Raw genomic sequence first — 23,904 nt, 5'->3', positions numbered from 1 at the left:
GAACCAGCCCTCTTGACTAACCGTGAGACCAAACTGTTACTGCGATCTCATTATAAAGACAAAAGCTGACAAAAACGTGTCCTCTTATAATGAGACAAGAATTGTATTGGCATTTCGAATGGATAAGAAGTTCTAAAGGCCAATACAGACGCTTTGGGAGTGAGACAGGATACAACATTGCACTCATGGTCATTATACCAAAAGTCAGTATGAAGCCATACTAATCAAAATTGAAAATTTCTCCTCTTCAGAAGCACCTCCACATCTGACATCAACTCCTAGGGAAAATAGCACGTCCTGAATTTCCTCCATTGTTATGTAATTTATCGTTATGATGAACACCAGGACCTACAGAAATGCTCTTGTGGCATATGCTAGTTTTGTGCACCTATCTAAGTTCTGTAAAAGTTCTTGTGATCAAAGAATGACCTGCCAACCAGTCTTTCTTGAGAACAGACTGTAAGCAACCAGACTTTGTAGGCTTTTATTGATACTAAACAGGCAACTCTGCATCCTACACTTCCAATCTCATATCTTTAAGTAGAAAAGCTGACCCCAAGAAGTTTTCTGAGACCTGCAATGAGAGTTGTACTTTTTTCAGGCTGCACTGATTGCTTAGAGCATTCAGTAACGTTAAGTAAAACTGTATGTGCTTTATTAGTTTAGCTTTTCTGTGTAAATTCAGCCACCTATGTATAGGTGAACTCTAATGACTAGGGACTGTGCATTGAAATGTCTTCATGAAATACGCAATGGAAAAATGTTGTAAAGTTAATGTTTAAACACATAAGATGAAAAAACAAAAACAATAAGTGGACATTTTCTAGCTATAGGTTGCCAGACACAGCTGGTGGATGCAAGATTTAAAAAAGGTTTACAAGCGAGCTAATTAAGATTAGATTGAGGTAAATAATAGTCTCATTTTACTCTAGCAAAAACGTTTGTGTGTTTCCCCCATGCTGGTCAAAACCATTTCAACTGTTCTGAACATGTCTTTTAGTTTTAAATGAAACCCTAATAAAAGGCTTTTAGTTCGAATATAACCTTGTTAGGCACACAGAGACTGTGCATTTCAATCAAAATGCAATGCACTGAAACAAGTCTGATAAAGAAGTAAGCCGGGGCTCGGCTTAGCTGACAGGGATGGCATACAAAGTCAGGTGACAGTGAAAATGCAGCTCCTTGTGTGTGCTCACATACACAAGGAAAAGAAACAGATAGGATGCCACAGTGACTGTCACAAGGGAGACAAGAAGTGTCAAGTGCTCAGCCTGTGTGGAGAAAAGAAAAGGGGAGGGGGGATAAATATGGTCCAAACACTCAAAACGTTACAGTGACACAACTACACACATTCAACGTTGAACTGGCTTACTTGCAGAGACAGAAACAGGAATGCACGGCACTGTATTGTAACACTCACACATTCCCACACATACAACAGTCAAGGGCATGCCAAGGTGCCAGAAAACTCTTTGACTGTCTCTTTCTGCTTCCTGTGAAGCTGATTGTCTCTGAACATATGCTTGCTGACTTAGTCCAAGGATACCAGAGAGACTAGCCAAGAATAGGAAATTTTTTACAAGGTATTTATTTTGGTAAAAAGGAAAAAAAGAGTTGACAAACTTTTTATCACTAGTCTATATTGTGGCCTTGTGATATATTGATTCCCACCTACTTCACTTGGCCGTCAGACATAAGTAGTTGTGTGCACACAGAGCAACAGGCACAAACAATCTGATATGAAAACTGCTTGTTGCTAAATGTTCTTTAAATCTTCCCATAGAGACCGGATGTGCTGGTAAATAATTTGCATGAAAAAAAAAATCCTGTATATTTTATTTGGACTTTTCCCAAAAAAACCCAAAACAGTATAATTCACTTAAAAGTTTACAAAATGAGAGAAGTTAACACCATAATATTGTAGCACTAAGTAACACATCAGCAATTTTAATGGTTTACATGTCCCTTAATGTAGCCGCATAAAAATATTATCTAAAACAGTCCTATGGAAAATCACAAACAGCCCACTGTTTCAAACAAACACCGCTGTTAAAATGTTCTCTGAGACTGAGCAGGAGGCTAATCTGTTATCTCAAATTGTTTTGTTTTGTTTTTTCTCTGTTGAAGCATCTGGGAAGTCTTCCTTGGAAATGTTAAGAAAGGGCAGGCAATTAAAAAAAAATACTCAGCAGGTGACTGGATGAATCATGCTTGTAGCAGTGACCTTACTGCTGCAGGCTTATAGGTTAAAGCCGATTAGAATGGATTCCCTTGCAATCAGCAACCTCAGTATTTCTGCTGTCTTGTAAGGTAAGCAGAGGGCGTGCTACCAACATTTGTGCTGTACTTTTGGGAGATAAATGACTAACTGTGCCAGCAACCTGAGCAACTACAAGAAACATAACTTCTATGTAAATGGAAATACTGTTTCTATATCTAGAAACTCTCTGAAAGACCTATATTTATCAGGTACGGTATATAAATATTTACATGTAATTTTGCCACTCAGCACAAATAGCCATCTAGCACTTACTTCTGGATTAAAGGTATTTAAGTATATTGCAAACAAAACTTACAATGTACAAATGTAATAGTGGAGCATGTGAGGAAACTAAAGCAAATTAAAGTTCTTTCTATTTTTGGGCAAGAAGCCCAGTCAATACTGAACTTTTTATTAAAAGCAATATATAACAGGACAGATTTAGTAACTGTAATTACATTGCTTTTGCTAAATTATAATGATACTACTCTAAATGTCCAAGACTTTTCAACATATTAAATTCTAATGCTATTAGAGCTGTCGGAGCTAGAAGATCATAGAACAAATTATTCATTTATGCTTTATACAGAGTCATGACATCAGTAAATCTAAAAATATTTAATTCACAATTCTGGATTCATTTTCCAACAGTGACACTTACACATTAAATGAATTAATGTGAATTAAAGTCTGTTAAAGTTGACAGCCTTCTCTGTACTTACATTTGTATCTAACAATCCAGCAGCCAGCAAGAAGACCCATGAGGGTGGAGTAGGTGGTGGGCATTTGCCCTTCCGGCACCACAATGTGACTCACTGGAAAAAGAAAACAGACACACAACAGTCCATTTGGGTCCACATTTTGCCTGTGACACAAATTTTGGTAATTTTGTACCAATGTATCTGAAAGGATGCAGTCAGTGTGTAGTTTAATTCGGGGGCTTTGCAATAGTGAAATTCTAAATGTTTGGCAATTTGGCCTTTCATACATGTTTATATATCACGTTTTCCATATTTTATACATCTTGTATCTTTATATATACAGTTATTCGCCTTAGAGTCTTGAGTCAAAAACCATTGCTTTTGCAGTAAGTTCTGGGACATTATCCCACAATACTATCAGTGTCAAAGTTTAGATTTAAACATGAGTGCAGCTTTATACGCTTCAAATTCCATACTGCTATTTTTAACAGTAGTAGAAGTAGCAGTGGCAGCATGAATAAGCACAAGTGATCCACTTCCATTGGAAGCCAAATGTCCAAGACATAACACAGCTTCCACCATGTTTGACAGATAACACATTACGCTTCAGATCACAAGCTCTCATTTTCTCTCTCCATACTTTACTCTTCCAATCAATTTAGAACAAGAATATGTTGGTTTCATCTGTGCATTGAATCTCGCTCTCGGCATGGTCAGGTTATTTTTTAAGGTTCAAGGTTCTTTATTCGTCACATGCATAGTTATACAAGTATAACACGCAGTGAAATGTAACCTGACACGCTCCTTGAGGGGATGGGAGAAAGAAAGAACATTATGTTAGGTGAATGTGCAGTAGTAGCATTGTATGCTGCACTACAGCTTTTGTTTGTGCCAAATTCTAAGCTGACCATTCTGTTTTTGCATATTGGCCCATTGGTTAAAAAAAAAACAAAAAACAAAAACACTTTAATAATCCAATCCCTGTCTACAATAGGTCTAAACAAAATTAGCAAATATGTTTGACAGATTTTTTGACCCATCTAAAGAGACAAACAAAATATAACTACAGAGAGTTTATCTTAAACAGTATAGTGTTTTTCATCTCAGCTCAAGTTTATCTCTAAACTTTTTGTTTTTTGACACATTTATTATGTCAGTTTTCATGAGTTCAGCACTACCTTTAAGGAAAAAAATATCAATTTTCCCCTCTCCACTTTCTTTTTGACAGTGTGTTTTTCACTTTGCCTTCCAGCATTTCCCCCCCAAACAGTATTATAGATTATACAATAAATTTTATACTACATGTAGGCATGTTATGCATTTTATGAGACAGAGCCATTTGCATGTGAATCTTTTATGAAATCATTTGTAAAAGGGTAAACCAATGTAATTTGTAATTTGATTTAGCAACACAAACCCAACTGGGTGAAATAGTTTTTATTCCAGGTTAGTCACTGCCCTACACTTCCCTAATGTCCCTTAACTTTGAGTGGGTGAAAAGTAAGCTTACTGAAAACCTGTCAAACACTTCATGGCAACACAATAGGCCAACTGTTAGTTTATTGTATAAAAGAAAGGGACACATAATTACAGTTAATTAAAATTTAAATACAAGCTTATTGCCTCTTCAATCAACAATTGAGCACAGTTGAAAATTCAAAGTGAACATAATTATATCTCCAGGGTGAAACCTTTTTACATTGTGCATTGACCATGAATTTGGTGGATTTGCAGGCTTCAGTTCAAAATGTGAGAAATGTTCATTGGAAGCTCCTACTCTCAGCCCTCAAGCCAGATGAGGGAGAATTGTGAGACACACTTGTGTTTTTCATTAGTGAGTATTCATCACTCTGACAGTACCTCCAAACATTTTATGAGGAATGATTTCAATTACTTTTGTTCTCTTGTGTTCTTTCAGCTATAAACTATGCAGCAGTGAAGGAGCTGCTGTATCACAATGATGTATACAGCTCTAAAAGTGTTTGTTAGTTACTGTTGAACCTTCACGAGTGATAATGCTCAAGCACCTGAAGTTGGCTTTTACAATAAAATGGATTTGTGTTAGACAGTAAAGCCTATGAAGCTTGGCTCAGTAGCAAAAGGACCATTTGGGATTGTGAACCATCTCTAAGGTTGATGAAGTAGCCGCATTATGTAATCTTTAGTAAATGTTTGGATGAGGCCAAGAGACAACCTTTTAGTTACTGAATAACTCAGGAGGTTCAGCCTGGAATTTATCCTTCAGATATATATTTTGACTGCACGTAGAAGCTCTTGGCAGTTAAACAAGCTTCTGTACAAGCAGTTCGCTGGCAGTTGCATTTAATTCATGATGCTGTTAAGAGCCCATCACCAATAACGCTGAAAGCAGTCATGCAGCTAGTATTGTAAGGGGCTTGGACTGGAACGTTGATCCCCTAGAGTACAAACAAACAATACCTGAGCCAGAAAATGTGTCAGCCATCCTCCCTCCCAGTAGCTGTCCCAGTTTGACCAGTTGATGCCGTTTAGCTGGTGAGAGCTTGCTGGACAAAAGCACTATGGTTTGTTCCCTCCTCACACAGTCATTTACCTACAACAAGCAGAAATTTAAAAGGTTTCGAGGCTTTTAATGCAAGAATATGTAGTATGGTTCACTAAATGTAATCTGAAAATGAAAACCAACTGTAGGAAAACGATAATTTTCCAGAAAAAAATGACTGGAAATATCTCTGCCTTTAGTATCTGTTAATTTTGTTAAATTAATCAACACAGCCAGCTTCAGGAGGCACTGGTCACTGCCATGTTGCATTTTTGTATTGTTCTGAACTTCTTAAATCTTGACCCTGACAATCACCAACCATTACATAATACAGACAAATTTCAACTAACACTGATACAAACTAAATTGAAATGAGAAAACCATTGTGGAAACTAACTGAAATGAAGATGAATCAAAAACATTTTAAGCAATATGAGTAAACATAGTCATTCTAACAACTCTGCTCCAGAGTTGATCATTTCAAGGGAAAAAGGGCTAGTCACATCATGGCAACATACCACGGAGAGACTGGCTGAGGGGCTATGAGATATACGAGCATTTGCATATTGAGTTCCTTCTGAGGCTTCTTGGAAAATCTCCAGCATCTCCAGACTCACTGCATAATCTGCAGGCCGCTTTCCATACAGATTTCTATGAAGAGGAACAAAGATAAAAGGTGTAAGTATCTAACAATATGCACACACTTATATATTTATTCACTTGCAGTGCTGCAGACCATCTGGTGACCACCGGGAAGGTCAGACACTATTAACACTGAAAAATATGTCAACACACGCAATCTAAATCCCACGAAACACCACCAACAACAAGATATTTTGCTGTGTAATCCTGCATCACTTGTGGGTTATTTAGTCATGATGGATCAGTGCAAGCATTAAATAGACTGTTGGTTTTCACAGGAACATTGCTTGGGATCCAAGGAAGTGAAGTGCTGAGTCTGAAGTCATTTGGATGAGTGGTTCAGCTTGCACTTTAATCAGTCATGTTGTTTGCTCATCTTGAGAAAGCTGTAAGTCATGATATACCTTTACAGTCACATTTTGAATGAGCAATGCACTAGTAGATTTCCATTAGGAAACAAAAACAGCCCAAGAAAATATATTACATGCAATATTGTAAACGCATATTATTATAAAAATGATTCAGACTCAGCTGGCTGCACTTCCTTAGCCAGGAGCTCTAGAGTCTTGGGAACCTGCTCTGAAGGCTCCATCCACAGTATCGTACCTTTTAAAGGATCCTTTTAATACTTGTTTTAAGTTTTTAAGGAGATCTTGTTTTCAAATCAGATCATCCCTTTTCATCATTTAGTCCCAATCTGTGCAAATTCAGTTTCAAATATTTGCTACTACATAGATGTAAAAAAAATAAAAATAAAAAAAATAAAAAACTATTTGGCAATGCCACATCCTGCTTGCTCTGTGAACTCTGTGCAACGGTGTGTGTCATTCACTCGTTAGTGCGTAACAGTTCGATAAGGTTAAGCTGAAGTCTGTCCTATACTTCAAGCATAGGTCACATCATAACACTCACTAAATGCAAAGCAATTAATATCAAAAGGCTGCATACTGAATGTGTTTTAATTTTGATACATGGTAACCTTCTAGAACAGCATGTCTAATGGAGGCTTTGCATCTCAAAAAGCACTATTATGTGCAGAGACTCAAAGACGATGAAACAGCCTCCCTTGGTTACAAAGGGGACAGCTTTAAAGTATGCGTCTTTACGTATGAGGAAATCTGCATGAAACAAGACTTGGGTCACCTTGATGAGAAGGGGGGCAGAGAAAGGAATCACGAAAGGCACAGGAGGAGGAAAGGAGACAAAGAAGAACCAAGCCCAGCAGGTCGTCTCTAAAAGATTAGGCGTCAGCAAAGATAACACCTGGGGGACAATTAATAGGTCCACTGGTCCATAAAATATTTCATTTGGATTCATACCCCCAGCTCCATATGCACACAAATACAAACAAACATAAAATGTCCCTGACACTTAAACATACGCACACACACAAGCTGGTTTAAGCAGCAGCACGTGAGAAGAATATCTACAAATAAAACAAAAAGTAGAGAAGGAGGTAAAGTCACAAATACTCTTCCACAGGCCGCTGCTCAAGCACACAAGTGGGTGGAAGGTGATGGTGGTTCTAGTAGGCGTCCTCTATACCTGTGACTATCTAATATAGTCACAGGTATAGTGGTAGGTTATCCTAGAAAGTTTCAAGTTAAAGTGGATCCTTTCAACCACAGCAACCATTTTTCATTTATGAGCTGAATACATAAAATGCGTTGCATGCTACAAATGGTTCATCCCTGACATTCTGAGCCTTTCTACAAAACACATTTTTCATTCCTAACTCCATTTTGGTAAAACAACACAAACACTGATAAAAGCTTTTTAACCCATCTACTTCTTGATATAAACCTTAAAAGCCTTACTTGGTATCTACAGTTTCTATACAGTTTAAACCATTTCTGCCCAAAATCACATTAGCAGCAAGTATGAAGAGTGAAATGAAGAGGCAGTATTTTTTTTTTTTTCAAATCCAAGATAATTAGTTAAATTTCCATCTTTGAAATTTGTCCTGATGCTAAGATCACCTTACAGCCAACACTGCTATGTTAGACTTCCCAAACACTTTCACTTAACTTTTTAAAAGTACCACACTGTGATTTTATTTTATTTTTTGCAAATGCCCTTGATTAACACCAAACCATAATCACAAATAATGTCGAGTACAGCTTTAAGAGTTTTCTTGATGCTCTTAGCTAGACCCTTCTTCAAACTGCTAACAATATTTCAAACTTTGTGACTGCACAAAAACGATAGTCCAGTGCATAAAAGCCAAAACAGTATCGGAGCAATGCACTTTGTTATGACAAGAGAATGCCACTGAAAAGACTATGCATTATGGAGTACATTTCAAAGAGCAAGAAAATGACATCCATTAACTGGAAGCTGTCATGTCAAAGGTGCCCTCTGAGGTCTTCTTGTAAACAAGCAACGCTTCTTTTCACACTTAGTTCAACTCACCAAATCAGTCTCCTTGAGGGCTAACAAAAATGATGAATTACCTTCCGTCCCATTAAAACGGCTGAAAAGCTGTTTTTGGAACACTGTGACCTGCATTCTTTACATTGTTTGCTATCTTCCTGACTTTTCTGACTGGTGTATTACTGTAGTCCTTAATGATTTATAACCACCAGTTTTTGGTTTGCCGATACGAACATCACCATACTTGTGCACCTGCATCATAATTTCAGTGCAAAATATCTAAACAACATTAATATGATTAATTTTAATTAACTTTAATTTAGCTATATTAAAATCACAACAATCTGTATAAAACCAAAAAAAAGTCAGTATATAAACTGTATGGATACATACATACACATACATACTATATCCTATAATAGTAAGTGTAAAGCGTGACAAAGAGTGATGTAATGACTAATTACTAGCATTTGATGAATGTCATTGCTAGTTTGTCGTACACCTGTGTATTTAATTATACCCAATGGCATGTTAGTACAAGGCTTCTAGGTGATGTTAATTAATGTCTGTATGGATTCAGTGCTTCCGGCTTAATGTGGTCATTACGACTTAGTCAATTTAAATATATCGGGTACCTTGCTGCCCATGTCTCATTAGTACAAATTTATTTTCACACTGCATTGACCTAAACATAAACAGTGAAATCTAAAAGCTTATTGTATGCTAAGCAAAATTCTTCAGGCCTCCTCTTAAGTGTACAGATGTCCTGCCCTGGTATACATTTAGAAGCTCATACTTTAAAGCGATCTCAGAAAATACATGTTGTGACAAAGCAGATATCGCTTGAATATATTAAAAGGTACTCAATTGATAGTTTGTCTCTTTTAAGACTTCCTTCAGCATTTCAGACTTCAGTCAGATTAATCAAAAGTTGAGCTAGATATAAAGTGGAGTCTGGCACCAAGTGATTTATAGAACTGTGACTAAACAACAACAAAATGCAGCTGAATCATTCAAGCTCTACTTGCACACAAACATCAACGGAGGAAAAACGAAGATCTGCAAAATCTGTGCCTCTAAACCCCGAGCTGTGTGCCAGTCAGTCCATTAGGGACTGCACTGGCAGATGTCTTAGCTTGTGTCCTCTGTGCATGTGTGTGATTCTGCATGGTAGGGAAGAGAAGCTAGGACAGGAACTGTATTGATCTCGGATCCTGAATAGGAATGAATATTGATAACAGTTTCTGGATGCCAATGCCAACATGGCTTCATGGATTCACTTATTGTCTAATGTAGGCCTGCATTATTATTTAACACTGAAGTGCCTGTTTAATTACACTGCAATACAGAGATCAGACCAGTAGAACAAAGGCTTACATTTTCTTTATCCGAGAAGTCCAAACATCTTGAGGTTGTAAACTATTATATTAATTAAAAAAAAACAAAAAACAACTCTTAAATAAAACCTTTCAACTTACAGTCTTTATTTAAAGAACCAATCAGGGATCACAGAAACCCTCGTACTAAAGTTAATGACATGGAGATTAACAGTGACTCAGAGTTTCTTTCTTAGTCTTGCTTGATCTCACAGCTGCCTACGACACTGGTAATCGTGACATTTTAATTCTGGCTTTATGATTCAGTTGGTTACTCAGAGGCCTTCCAGGTAAGAGGAAATTTGACCATATTACCCCAGTACTGAATTCACTTCACTGGCTCACAGTACAATAAAGGAATACTCTTAAAATCCTTTTATTAGTTCACAAAGCTTTCGATGGTTTGCCCCCCAGCACATCTGTGAATGGCTCACTGTTTATAACCCAATCACACCTCTCAGGTCATCAGGTGCAGATCTTTTAAATGTTCCTAGAATTACATTCAAGTATGCTGAGGGTGCTTTCAGTTATTGTGGTAACCTGCTTGCTGACCTGAAAACAATTACATTTGTACTGACATTCAAAAAATAAACCTAAAACCTCACAGAATATCCGTGCCCGTTTTGCCTTGCAGACAAGTAATAAGGCAAAAAAGAACAAATGTAAATCAAAGTTATGAGACAAAAACAAACAAACAAAGTATGATAGGTATTCATTGATTATAAGACTGTAAAAGAGCTGATCATCTGATCAAAGTACCGAGTCTGATTAATTAGTCATCATAAGGATTAGTCAGTTCCCTTCCTCATTATTGACAATGTACTTTCACAAGCCAGAAAAGCTCATATGGCATCAACTGATTAACAAACAATCAGCACTGAATTTTACATCTGTCCACCTATGTACTATGTAACTCCCAAAAAGCTGAATGTCTTGTATGATGACTGAGAAACAAGTCTTTGAAAATTTATTGAGGAAGTGGGGGAGGGGAAAAAAAAAAAAAAAAGCAGTGGTCCAGTAAGACAGAAACACCACAATGATGTAATGCCAGGAAACACAATAGGCATGCAGTAAATATTAACTTGGTGTAAATGTTCTGTTTCTTTTGAGATTTATGCTTCAGTAGTGTGTGTGTGTGTGTGTGTATGTTCAATGAGAGATCATACCATCAAAAGATGATGTCTCTGTCCAGGAACACTATATAGCTGTGATTTAATTTGTCAAAGGCATTGATTCTCTAACTTTTTTTCTTTATCCATTCACAAAAAAAAAAAAAAAAAAGCATATCGTAAATAATATTTGCCTAAATTGTTTTAGTCATCATCAACAATTAAATTAGGACTGTAGTTCACTTTTAACAAAATGAATGTCACAGTTTAACACAAAGTTAGTTCAACTTCTTCTGTCCAGTTAGGATGCATTAATCACTGTGAATCCATATGATCTGCTTTGGTGCAAATGAACACGACAAGGGATCCACAGGAGAGGCGAGAAGGGAAAAAGGGAATGATTTTGTAGGTTGTGGCATAAATCATTGCTCTTCTCTTATCCCTCCTGACTGACTTTTCTCTAGTTTTGCGTTTTGCTAGTGTTCTTTCACTAGTGGTAGCATTCGATGGTACCTGCAGCCCATTCATGTTGCACAGGAACTCTATCTACTTCAAGATGGCACGTCCACATGAGCCATCCCAAGAAGGTCTGCTGTGTCTGCCAGCATATTGTCAAGTGTATGGAGGAGATGTGGCCCATTACATGAGGAGAGCTGGAAAAGACTACAGTGAGGCACAAATCAGCAGCCATATGAGTATCTGCTCCTTTGTGCAAGGAGGAAAATGAGGAGCAATGCCACAGTTCTGCAAAATAACCTCCAGCTGGCTACTTTTATACATGTTTCTGACCAAACTGTCAAAAAACAGACTGCATAAACATGGAATGAAGTGCTGACGTCCTTTAGTGGGACCTGTGCTCACGACTCCGGACCGTGCTACTCAACTGGCATTCACCAAGGATATGCCTTCCCAGACCATTACTGATCCACTACCAAACTGGTCATGCCGGATAATGCTACAGGCAGCAAAATATCTAAATATTCACCACTGCAATGACATCTCCACACTCTTAATGCTTCCTAACTTGATTAAGATGAATTGCTCTGAAGTTTAACCAACTTTAGGTTATACTATGAATAATTGAGTGCTCCTTTTTTAAGAGCAGTCTATTTTTTATTTTATTTTAATATTAATTCAACTTAATTTTATTACATACCTTCAACAGGTAACACACACTGTGCACTGGCTCTACGATACATTAGGAGGGACCATTAGGAGGTTTCACAACTACTCTAGAGGACACTGCTGCCAATAAGAGTTTAAAAAATAACTTCCATCTTGTTGTAAATGCAGTTAAAAAGTGGCCAAAATGTGTTTAAATATGAGGTTAAAAGTTTGGCTTTGAAGACAAGACTAGAAACTCTTGTTTTCATGTCAAACCTTCGGGCCACTGAAAAAGAATTCAACAAAAAATAAAAAGTCCTCACAACTGTGGGGCTTTAGTTTTCACTCATTCATGGCACTTAAATAAAAGTGAGATTTTGAGCTCCACTGCTTTTCATTGGGCCTTTAGGTCAGAACTTAAAACACTGTTACAAAAAACAGTGTTGCACAAAATAATCTACTTTCAGTTTCTCTTGTGCTGCAAGAGGACTGAAGCGCTGACCCACATTAGATGTAGAGGCCTCATCATTTATAGTCACCACTGTTTGTGTGGTATAAAGTATAAAAAAAAAACTTTCTAAAAGTACAACCATAGTTGCAGTGTAATAAAACAAAGTCAATGTAACAATGGACACCCAAATGAAAACGCAGTATTGTGAAACACTTAAAGCAACTTACAATACGTTCTGTGAGGCGCCAAGCTGCAATAGTAGTTTTACAATAGATGAATGTCCATTCCTGACAGCATCGTGTAGTGGGGAGTCGTTCTCATACCCAGGCGTGTTCAAAAGGGCTCCCATTGAGACCAGTAGTTCCACAACTGCCAGATGACCCAGGTTACAAGCTTCATGCTGAAACAAAGTAGTAAAGCTCAAAAGTTATACTGCTTCTTTTCGATCTGACAATATGCCTCAGATCTTACAGTGTAATAAAGCATTTTCTTTTTTAAGCAAAATAAGTCTTGCTGAGTAATAGCATCTGGGAAGTATGCATAAATATGTCCTGCCCCAGTTTTCTGCTTTCTAAAATTAAGAAGAGGTGTGCCTTAATGTTCGTCTGTTTTTAAGTCTTCGCCTTTGCAAAGGATTAATTTGACAAAGTTAAAGTTCAGGCTGAGAATTTCACCAGAAATGCAATTAAGACACACTCAAACAACTGCAGAGTGATTAAACACAGCATTATGCTTTAAATAACTTGAGCAGCTAAGGCATTTATTAAGAAACTGGCTTTTTGTTCCAGTTTATTTTTATTTTGGTCAGGTAGTCTAAGCTATTAAGCCAAGGGCTGTGCTGTTATTTCTCCTCAATGACTGTAAAAATGATTTGCCACCTGAATGAGCAAATATTAAGAAGAATATACATCATCTATCATCATTTTAATCATCATCATCATCATCATCATCATCAGGGACTAGAAATGAAAACATGCCTCTTATTTGTGACAACTGTTTCATGTATTGCTGGGACACTTCCAAGTTTTGTAGTACTGGCCATCTGGACAAATGTTTATTTTACACCCAGTTTGGAACCAAATCCATGGATTCGTAAACTGCATGCTGAAATCGGCTTCATTTTGTTTGTTCTAAACTTCACAAATACAGAGAGAAACATGTAACAAGCTGAAATGCTCTGGCTCTACAATTGGCTAGGTTAAAAACTACAATGGTGCTAACAATGGTGGCTGTAGCATATCAAGGCTTATAGCTACCAACCTTCCCACATATATACAAACACACAAATTTGAATATTTTTAGCATTAAGCTTACTGGTAGGCATTTGAATGATCAGCTGAGAACTGTCAAAACTCAAATTGAAAACTCAAGTTTGAGTGGAACATCTTGACATAAAGTGCTGCAATAAAGATGCAAACACACAGTCTCGAGCAGCTGTCGAGGCGTTTCCAGCTTATCATGTGGCAGCAACTTGAGGTTAAACTGATAAAATAACATGCCTGTGATTGTTGCTGAGGAGGTACCACCACAAAAATAGCCCCTTGTGTCATCAGAACATATTACTTTTCAAAGAACTATATTCTTCTATCTTGAAGGATGAAAAAGTCAACCCTGGTAGAGGAACTAATGCAATATTGGCAGCAACAAAAGGTCTGCCACCCTGCCATTTGGAATCTGGACCCATTCCTGAAGTCATGCAGGGCTTTACTTTCAAGTGTCGCATAGCTTCATCTCATAAGCACACTAAAAACAAAAGAAATCTTCAGGTTAATGATATTTAAATTTCCAATTTAGTGTCTGCACAATGTTTCACCAGATTTCAGAGTTTGACATAAAAAAAAAATTAAACTTCTGCAAAAGTGCCTCCCCCCTTATTTAATCTTAATCAGAGTTTTGTTCCAGAGGCTGGTTGTTGTCATTTTTTGTGACTTTTACAACCACATTCTCCTTACACTGGGCTGGTGTTTCCTGAAAGAAACAAATCCATAGAAGCTAAAAACTTTTCTTGTATTATGTTTGATTCAATTAACAAGCTGTGCTTGTGCTGTTACTAGATTACTTGTAACCTTATCAGGTCTGGTTGTTTGTGACTCCATGCCAATTTGCACTGCTCTTGGTAGACTTCCGATTATTATTATTATAATGAACTCACTGTGCTTTTGATCATAAATTTATGCATTGTTTAACATCACCATCTGAAATTTCCACTCCTATCTGTGCTTTTCTCTGATTGCAAACTAGTGCCAATTTGCCCTGCTTAGTAAATCTGGCCCTTATTATCCCAGTCACACAAACAGTGCAGATGCTTACATTTTAAAAAATGAGTTTAAAAACAAACAGAAAATAGAGATAGCAAAAGAGGGCCATTCATATAGTAGAAATATGAGTAACCAAGGAGGAAGAAATCCAAATATTTAGCTTTAATAATAATAATAATAAGTAGCAAACATTATAGAAGTAACGTTAAAGTCTATACGAAAACCTATGTGGAAAAAGTCACTGTAGTGACACCAATTATTTGTCATCAAAATAAGTTAAAAAAACAAAACACGATTGTGTGCAAACAAATGCTACATTGCTGAAGAAACAGTGTAACAACAAATGAGACTAACAAATTCATCACCTACCAGAGGTGTCCACCCCGCATTATCTTTTAGATTGGGGTCAGCCCCCTGGTCCAGAAGATCCTTGACAGCCTCTACATCTCCCTGCAAAGACCAAAAGATAACAACAAACCTGGGGTCAGAACTACAGACCTGTAAATGCAAACCTTTAAACACAGCAGCTGATCTCAGTAAACCAAAGCTCTCTGGTTTATCAATCACTCAACAGTGGGCCATTGATTGCTTTGTCTGGGATCCAGGGAAGGATTACAGCTATGTTTACAAGGATTACTGTAAGACAGTTTAGTCTCAATAGAGTGGAATATGGCTGCCTGATCTAATACAGCCAAATATGTTCAACTCCACAGTAAGGGAGAATATTTAATTATATATCTGTAATTGTTTATTTTTTTAAAGAAGAAAAAATAAACAGGAAATGCCAGGTTTGCTCCTTACACTCACTAATTTTCATGATTTTTATTTCTGCAAAATGTCCTAACCCAAGAACAGCATTACTGAGCTAAAATGAATGAAATTATAATTGTTTACCATTTTAATATCTCATTTTTTAGGAACACTGTGCACAGATTTTATTCTTGCAGTCTCCTGCAGATATTTTCACACCTAGAGTATAACAGAAAATTGAGTAAATAAAGTGAATCATGCCAACACTTTATGACCTTGATTGCAGCTAGATGAAGCAGGGTCTCTCCCTTGTGGTTCCTCTTCATAACTGCAGGGCTTCCTGGACTGGACCGTCCAACAGAGGCACCATTAAAACAGGAAGATCTCTTGTAACTTTCTGTGGAGGGGCTGGCTTGAACAGAGGGGCTGACTCTGCCCTCTTTTCTGAACTTTCTGGTGCTCTTAGGGGTAGTCGGAGATGGAGGATTTAGCACAACTGGAGAGATCGGACTCAATGATTTTCTCCCCCTTCTGCCTGGAGAAGGTCTTGGTCTTTTTGGAGTGTTGTCCAAAGTGCTGTTTCTGTCTTCGGTCCTAGATCTTTTTGAGGAATGCTCAGAAGGAGACACGTTCTTGTGATTTTTGGGGTTATCATTTGATTTGGGTACATCTGCAGATAGCTGGTCATGCTGAAAGGCACTTTCCGGCAAGGGTTGAACAAGTTCAGTTTGGCAATTCAGTACAGTCTCGCTGCCTTCTGAGAGACTCTCTCTCACTGTGCTCCTGGCAGGACTGAGTTTGTCAGTGCTCCGCTGTGCCATCTCAGGCTGAGGCCCATCAGAAGTGACAACAGGGCTTAGGAAAGAAACCCTTTTACTGGACCTTCTTGCTCCATCAGCACACACCTGCTCATTTTCAGAGAGATGAGCCTCTTCTGAGATGCCCCATTGCTGGTTTATGGCTTCCAACCTTTTCTTCTTCAGATTTTGCTTCGTCCGTTTTCGTGTGGTTCTGGTGGCTCCTTGCACCGGCACATTCCTGCTGGTAGCATTTTTCTTAGTTGACCTCTTCTTCCTGTTGTTTTTTGTTTCACCATTGAATCTTTGAGAAGAAGAGGAGCCGGAGTCTTGGGAGGACGAGGTGAAATTGAAAACTGACAGGTCCTGGCATTGAGCAGTGAGGGTGTCTTGCTGTGCTGCAGATGTTTCTCCAGGAGACCTGGTGTCCGGTACGGCGATCTCTGCAGCCTTTTCGACTGTGCAGCGTACCTTGCGGCTGCGGGGACTGAACCAGATTTTAAAATTCTTCTTGTTGTTTTTAAGTACAGGGCCATCAGGCTGAATCTCAGCCACAGATGAGTCTACAATGAAGTATGAAAAACAAAAAAAAAGAAATATATGTGAAAACACAGTGTTAACAAAATTATCACATGGAACTATTCAAGCTAATTAAGAATAATTTATATACTGAAATCTTGAAAGTTTAACATTAATCTTTGAGGAACTGTTCTTAATGTATAATTTGGGGTGGTTTGATGGTGACCTTTTTTCCATGCTTTCTTTTAATTGAACTTCAGTATTAGTTGCATTTCAAGGCTGGTCGTTTAGAGTGTTACAGTGGTTACATACGAGTACATAAACATACACATATTAATGAATAAAGGGCTCAAGGTAAAATAGCAAACACTAACGCTACTGCTAATGGGATCCTAATAAAATGCAAGAAAGCAAAAGAAAAAAAATAGCAGAAAAAAATCCCTCATAAACAGAAACTGCACAGCTTATTAGGTGTAGTGAAATAATAATGCTAACATATGAAAGACATGGTGGAGCACCTCGTTTGCTTTCTACATCTTTAGTTGTTTTCGTGAACACTGACAACAAAGTGTAGATTTGTTCCCATATTAACTACATGGCTTTGAAAGCCCTTCTGAAATTCTTCTTCAAAGCTGAGATCTACTTGCAAACTAAACACTAACATGGATAATTGCACTGCATAATTAGTGCCATTACGTGGATGCCAGATGGGCAATAAATATAATAAACCAAAGGAACAAGCCACTAACCCTGTCAATCAGAGATCAGATTAGTGGAGAAAAATGTTTGAACATTTCAGTCAACAAGTGATAGAGGGGGGTGTGGAAGGATGAGCGTGGTGAGAAAGATAACGAACCAAACACATGGATTTCGAAAGATAAATTGTCAATTATGCTTCTAGCCTGCTATATTTTTATATATAGCTTCCCTCTACCTGGATTTTTAATAGGAGTGAGCAGGGACTCTAAGCCACAGAAGAGTTCTATGATGCTGCTGAGCTGCCTGTTGATTTGGATGTCCTTCACCCACGCAGGGCTGTGACACACCACACAGCCATCTCCTGCACGTGGCCCAGCACAGGACCTGAGGAATAAATATATCCCATATTAGGAGTCCACACTACAGCTCAGTAAGAAGAAATACAGAGTGGTTATTCCTTCACTTTTAAAGAACATCCAGTCATGAAGAGAAGAATCAAAATCCAGGCTGTTGTTTAAGCATGCAGACATTAATTCACTCAGTAGCCACTTTCACACATCTGCTCCAGACAATTTCAGGGGAATTAGGTTGGGATATTGTCGACATTTCAACTTTCCAACATGTACCACACAGAAAAAAAAAAGCCTGTTTGAGATGGACTGGAACTACTTGAAATACTTTTTGTGTTAGCATGAAGGAGGGAACACATTATGCCCACTCACTAGCAATAAAGGCACCAGACTACTACCTGCATTATTCGCACAGTGGCATAAACCATCATCACATAGGTTTTTGTATTGGGCACCTGCCAGCTTAAACTGTGGAAAATCCAGCTGCTTTGGATATGTGTGTTTTGTCCACTAACTCGAATAACTGACGTCTAAAACTTCAAGGCTACAGTGCATGTGTGAAAAGCACTATAGTATCTGAGAGGGGAGGCAAGACTATGCTCACATTGTAATCTGTGATGAAGGCAAAACATACTACAGGTGTTAAAAACCATTTAGGTGTACCAAATGAAATTGACCCATTAGTCTTATTAGCTAAAGCTGTCTATTGGTGTCCTATTGGTGTTTAATTGGTTAGAATACACTTAAGTTCATACATTACCTGCACAGCATATGCTCACATAAACCTAAGCAAACAGGTTCCTTCATCAAATCTGAACTGGGGGGAAAAAGAGAACAAAACAGACAGAAAAGTAGTCAGTTGGACATCGGTTGTATACCCCCAAGACCCACAAATTAATTTAAAGTGGGATTAAAAAAAACGTAAGGCAAGTTTGCATAAGTGCCTTTACAATAGCCTTTTTAGGAATGCAGGGTGCTGCAATATGGAACGCCAGGACTGCCATAATGAATTAATTAAATACACCATTAAATAATTAATTAAATGTGTCAATAATTAATTAAAATGGGAAATAATTAATTAAATAAATAGTTATGACACATGTAATTAATTAATTATTGACACATTTAATTAATTATTTATGTATTTCACATTTTAATTAATTATTGACACATTTAATTAATTATTGACACATTTAATTAATTATTTATTGACACATTTAATTAATTATTTATGTATTTCACATTTTAATTAATTATTGACACATTTAATTAATTATTTAATGATATATTTATTTATTTCATTTTGGCAGTCCTGGCGCCTGGCTCTCATCATGAAATAATTTTATCTGTCAACCTCACCCGTCAAACTCAGGGGGCGGGGTTAACGCTGATCGACTCAAAACCATTGCTTTGGCCTGGTGGCCATTGTTTTTAGAACACAACAACCAGCATGTGGAAACTAACAGAACTGAACTTTGAAAAACCCTGTTTGTGTGTGTCACCAAATACAGTTTTAATATTTTTTTAGCCGAGAATGTAGTGGTTTAATCTTCATGTGTCTGGTCGGTTTCTCAAGATACAGCCTCTTTGCAAAAGTGCTTCGATGATTTCGGAGATGTCTGCCCAGTCTCACGGCAAAGCGTGGATAGACCCGCTCGCCTCGCAAGCAATCGAGCTGTTATTACCACCGAAAAGGCTCAGGCCCCGGTACACAGCTGTAATAACCCCCGCTGACACGGACTTCTTTTACTGAGGTTATATTTATCAGGGTTTTATTTCCTGATGTTCTTATGTGTCCTACGTGTTTCAGTCGCCAATTCTGAATTATAACTAACATTAAAAACATGTTTAAGGAGGAGAGAGAGCAAATAAATTCGATTAACAGCTGATCTTTGGGTTTTTGTTCAGTAATCAGCGTGACCTGCGTATAAACGCATAAAAGAGATAACGTTGGTGTTTCCTCATGTAGTAACTGCTGGCTTTAACTGTACAAAGGTTGTTCGAAACTATGACACACATACAGACTTCATGATGTTCGGCTAATATTTTTATTGTGAATATTAATCATGAGGGTAAATGGACCTGTACACCACAGAGCGAGGTCAGCATATCCACGATATCTTCAGCTCTCTGAGGTAACACAGAGTTTCCCAGCTGACTAATCTAACTGTCATCTACGAATAATTCACGGGTCATATCAATATGATTTTACAGAAAAGCATCCTTAATACTGCCAACTATTCCAGAGACGTGAAAATCTACAGCATAAAGAACACAAAAATATAGCAGTCTGACGCAACACTGTAAATGAACCGTCAGTTTGTCAAAGTGGAATGAAAGCGATTGGTTGAACAGGTGTTCGTGATCTGTGTTTTCTGCATTTTCATCAGCGTAAGAGACTCAGCAGCAGATTAGAATAACAGTTATACATTTAATAAATTACCAAATGAACGCAAGAAACGAGCAACCCTGTTCCGACAATTTGAGTTTGTGTTCCCTCAGCTGCAGACTGTTTAAATGTTTGAGAGGAAGATTAGATATAAAGCAATCGTCAAACATAGACTCAGTCTGCGTTCACATTTGATATGAGGCCAGGACGGATAATGGCTGTGTCCTGTTTTAAGATCATACATGTAAAATTGTTGTCTGACCTCCGTCGATCCAGCCGCTCAGAGTTAACTGAAGTTAACCTGGATAAATTATAGTTAAGGAGTATCACAGATAACACCCACGTGAGCTGTGTGACTGTTCACTACTACACTGAAATCAGTAGGCTATTACTGAAATACACGTGCTATTTCATAAACTATGATGTAAAGTCCTACTAACATGTTTAGTTTTAAAGGACACCTTCCTGCCTTATTAGCAGTATTAGTTTTCTTCTAACATCCAGAAGTCTGCACCATGTGTTTCATAGTTTGTAACAAACCTTTGACAGTTAAACATAACATGACCGAAAAAGCAAAAAAAATGAATAAAAAGAGAGAGAGAGAGAGAAAAATCACACAAATTATATGTTAACCTCATTTATTTTTAGTTAAGTAAACTCTAAAAATTCTAACAGATCGCTGGTGCTTAGAAAACCTATTAAAAAACAGATGATATAATATTTCTGTCCAGGTTGCAGTCTGCATTATGAACATGTAGTTGGAAACTCTGCTCCTCTCGGTGGAAATGCGCCTTCTCTTTCCTCTTTGTATAAAAACATTTTAAAAGTCAGTTTAATCTCAAAATTTACTGTTAAATCCAAAACACACCAGATAAAGAAAAGCGAATGGTTCAGTCTAACACAGTGAACCATTAAACGTCTGTAAAACTGTGCAGTTCTGAAACGTAACTTTAACCTCAGCCAAACCGATTTGCTCAGTTGTAAATAAAACAGCGAAGTAAACGTGACCCGACAGACAAAACCTGAGTGAATTAAGTCCAGCGTTTAACACTGAGAGCTAAAACTCAGCTCAGGTTTCAAAGCTGTGTGCCGGTGATTGGACATCAGCCGCTGATAAAGTGGGTTCGTGCTCTGTTGGGAAACAAGCTCCAGCAGCTCTGCGCTCGGGAAAAACTATATTTACTTATCTTGTCCAGAAAAATGTGCTGAGGTTGCGTAATATCTAGCACCGGCTGCCCAGTTAAACTGTGACTATCACCAGGTAACGTGGGCGTGTTTCTTGAATTAGCAGCAGGTGTTAAACAGCTGACAGGTGAGGAGGAGGATGCATGCAGGTAAACTGAGGGCCTGTTGAGCTGATCGCTGGTTTCGTGAGAAAAATGTCAGCTCGTCCTTTATGTTACAGAAGCACAGAGACACAAGACCAGGTGGAAAGAGACGATCGTTCGGTGAAAATGAGAATCTGCGAATGCAACACATGGAACACGGAGAGTGGAATATGTAAACAAACCGGTTAACGTAACCCCCTCGGTGCACTCTGCATGCTGACTGTTAGCAGAGCTACTGAAATCTCTGAAAACATCTGAGCACCTTTGCAAACATGTTCTATGTTGACAACCTGACCCATGTGAAGATTACAGCGCGACATTCGCAGCTAAAACACAGTTAAAAGTGTAGTTGGTGACAGAAAAACGGGGTATTTTAAAACTACACCACCAACATTGCTGCCTGTGATTTGAAATGCATTCTGGGATACCTGGCTGCCCCAAGTCTACACAAGCAATCGATTATCTAGGATCGACCTGTTTTGACTTACTTTGCACGGCAACCAATCAAATGTTAGAGAAGCTGCATGGGCAGCGTTAACCCCGCCCCCTGCGTTTGACGGGTGAGGTTGACAGATAAAATTATTTCATGATGAGAGCCAGGCGCCAGGACTGCCAAAATGAAATAAATAAATATATCATTAAATAATTAATTAAATGTGTCAATAATTAATTAAAATGTGAAATACATAAATAATTAATTAAATGTGTCAATAAATAATTAATTAAATGTGTCAATAATTAATTAAATGTGTCAATAATTAATTAAAATGTGAAATACATAAATAATTAATTAAATGTGTCAATAATTAATTAATTACATGTGTCATAACTATTTATTTAATTAATTATTTCCCATTTTAATTAATTATTGACACATTTAATTAATTATTTAATGGTGTATTTAATTAATTCATTATGGCAGTCCTGGCGTTCCATACTGCAATGCTTTTTGAGACAAATGTGTAAAATCTGAACTTTAGAAGACCCTGAAAATCTTAACACAAAGTGCACTACCATCATAAAAACAAAAGCACATAGTCCTGGATGTTTAGCAACTTACACTCTGGGGCAGTCCGACCGGGACCTTGCGATATGCAAAAATAATCACCCGAACTCCATCACAGCTACAAGTACAGTCAAATACAATTTTAAGCAGCACACCACTCTCTGTTTTTACTACGCTTTGTGCTGTTGTCTGTCACTTATTCGGCGCCAGATCGCTTAGCAAAACCTGCCAGTGTGTTCATTGGCAGGTGCTGTAGGCGTTATCGCCGCTATACCGTAATTTGTTGAGCCCGAGTTACAGGTTTATTATCTGTGGTTTATTGTGATGACAGGGTTAACCAGATTATATTTTGGAAGCTTTCATCGTTGAAGTGCAGGCTGCGTGGTGTTTTCTCATTGCTCCACAGAGGTCTTCAACATTTCATGGCATTGCCGCACGTGTGTTAATTAAGGATGAATTGAAAGTGAGGTTTCAAATGAAAAGTTAACGATAATGGACAAGACTAGAGGCACAGTTAAGTTTTTTCCACGTTGCTTTGCATTTCTCTATAAGCATCAGGCCACTGTTCGACTAAACAAACATACCAAACTAACATTTACATATTTGTAAATGTTTACATATGTGTACCGCTTTAAGTGTAAGACAACACTTCGTTACTTTTGCTGCTACCTAAACACATAAAACAAGACCCAGTTTAGCCTGACTTCCAGTACTCGTAGACGACGCAGGGTTAGCTTGCCACTCTGTACTGCACTTAACGTTTACATACCATTTGGAACAAAGTAGCAACCGTCGGAAGTTTGCCACCGCCTCTTTAGTCTTCTTCCAGTCCACTGTTTGCACGGAACTGTGCTCATCCATTCTTAGAATAGGAGTGTTGCTCTTTTGTTGTTGTTTTATTAATCAAACAGCAAAAACAAGTACAATTTCCTCTCTTACTTCTTACATCTCCCGCCAAATATTTACGGAAGCGAGCAAAGCGCATTGCCACAGTGGATTGGTCGACGCGAATACCGGTGATGACGTAAACCCTGACGCAGGGTTTTTTTGTTTTGTTTTTTTGAGAATCGGACGTGTGAAATGGACAGTGATGAATGAATACCAATAAATATGTTAAGACTGAACATTATTTTGTGGTATATCTATGGATGATATCTTATATACAGTGGATGATCTAAACGTCCCTATTTTGTTAGAGTGACAGTCCAACTTCTTTAATTTCTTCCTTCGGCTGCTTCCTTGTGGATTATCTGCCCCATCTCACCCTATGT

The 23,904-nt window shown here is 37.8% G+C and overlaps 1 protein-coding gene across 3 annotated transcripts in view; it reads right to left on the bottom strand.

Moving 5' to 3' along the window:
- Nucleotides 1–23,633, bottom strand: part of bard1 (BRCA1 associated RING domain 1) — a 35,672-nt gene extending 12,039 nt beyond the window's left edge. The window contains exons 1-9 of one of the 3 annotated variants that reach the window (XM_085134751.1): nt 23,403–23,633; nt 18,671–18,722; nt 17,796–17,944; nt 15,821–16,905; nt 15,165–15,245; nt 12,765–12,937; nt 6,001–6,133; nt 5,401–5,533; nt 2,983–3,075 (exon numbers count right to left, since the gene is read on the bottom strand). In XM_085134751.1, the coding sequence (XP_084990877.1) occupies nt 2,983–3,075; nt 5,401–5,533; nt 6,001–6,133; nt 12,765–12,937; nt 15,165–15,245; nt 15,821–16,905; nt 17,796–17,944; nt 18,671–18,722; nt 23,403–23,490 (1,987 nt within the window). In that variant the 5' untranslated portion in view covers nt 23,491–23,633. Of the gene's footprint in view, nt 1–2,982; nt 3,076–5,400; nt 5,534–6,000; nt 6,134–12,764; nt 12,938–15,164; nt 15,246–15,820; nt 16,906–17,795; nt 17,945–18,670; nt 18,728–22,971; nt 23,379–23,402 lie in introns of those variants that run through there. The other 2 variants (XM_085134750.1, XM_085134752.1) reach the window with 2 other exon arrangements.
- Between the last annotated feature and the right edge of the window lie 271 nt (nt 23,634–23,904).

The sequence above is a fragment of the Neolamprologus multifasciatus genome, chromosome 16 (genome assembly GCF_963576455.1).
Source record: "Neolamprologus multifasciatus chromosome 16, fNeoMul1.2, whole genome shotgun sequence".
Classification (NCBI taxonomy): Eukaryota; Metazoa; Chordata; class Actinopteri; order Cichliformes; family Cichlidae; genus Neolamprologus; species Neolamprologus multifasciatus.
Note: the sequence above shows the minus strand (reverse complement) of the source record. Positions and strands in the feature narration are given on the sequence as shown.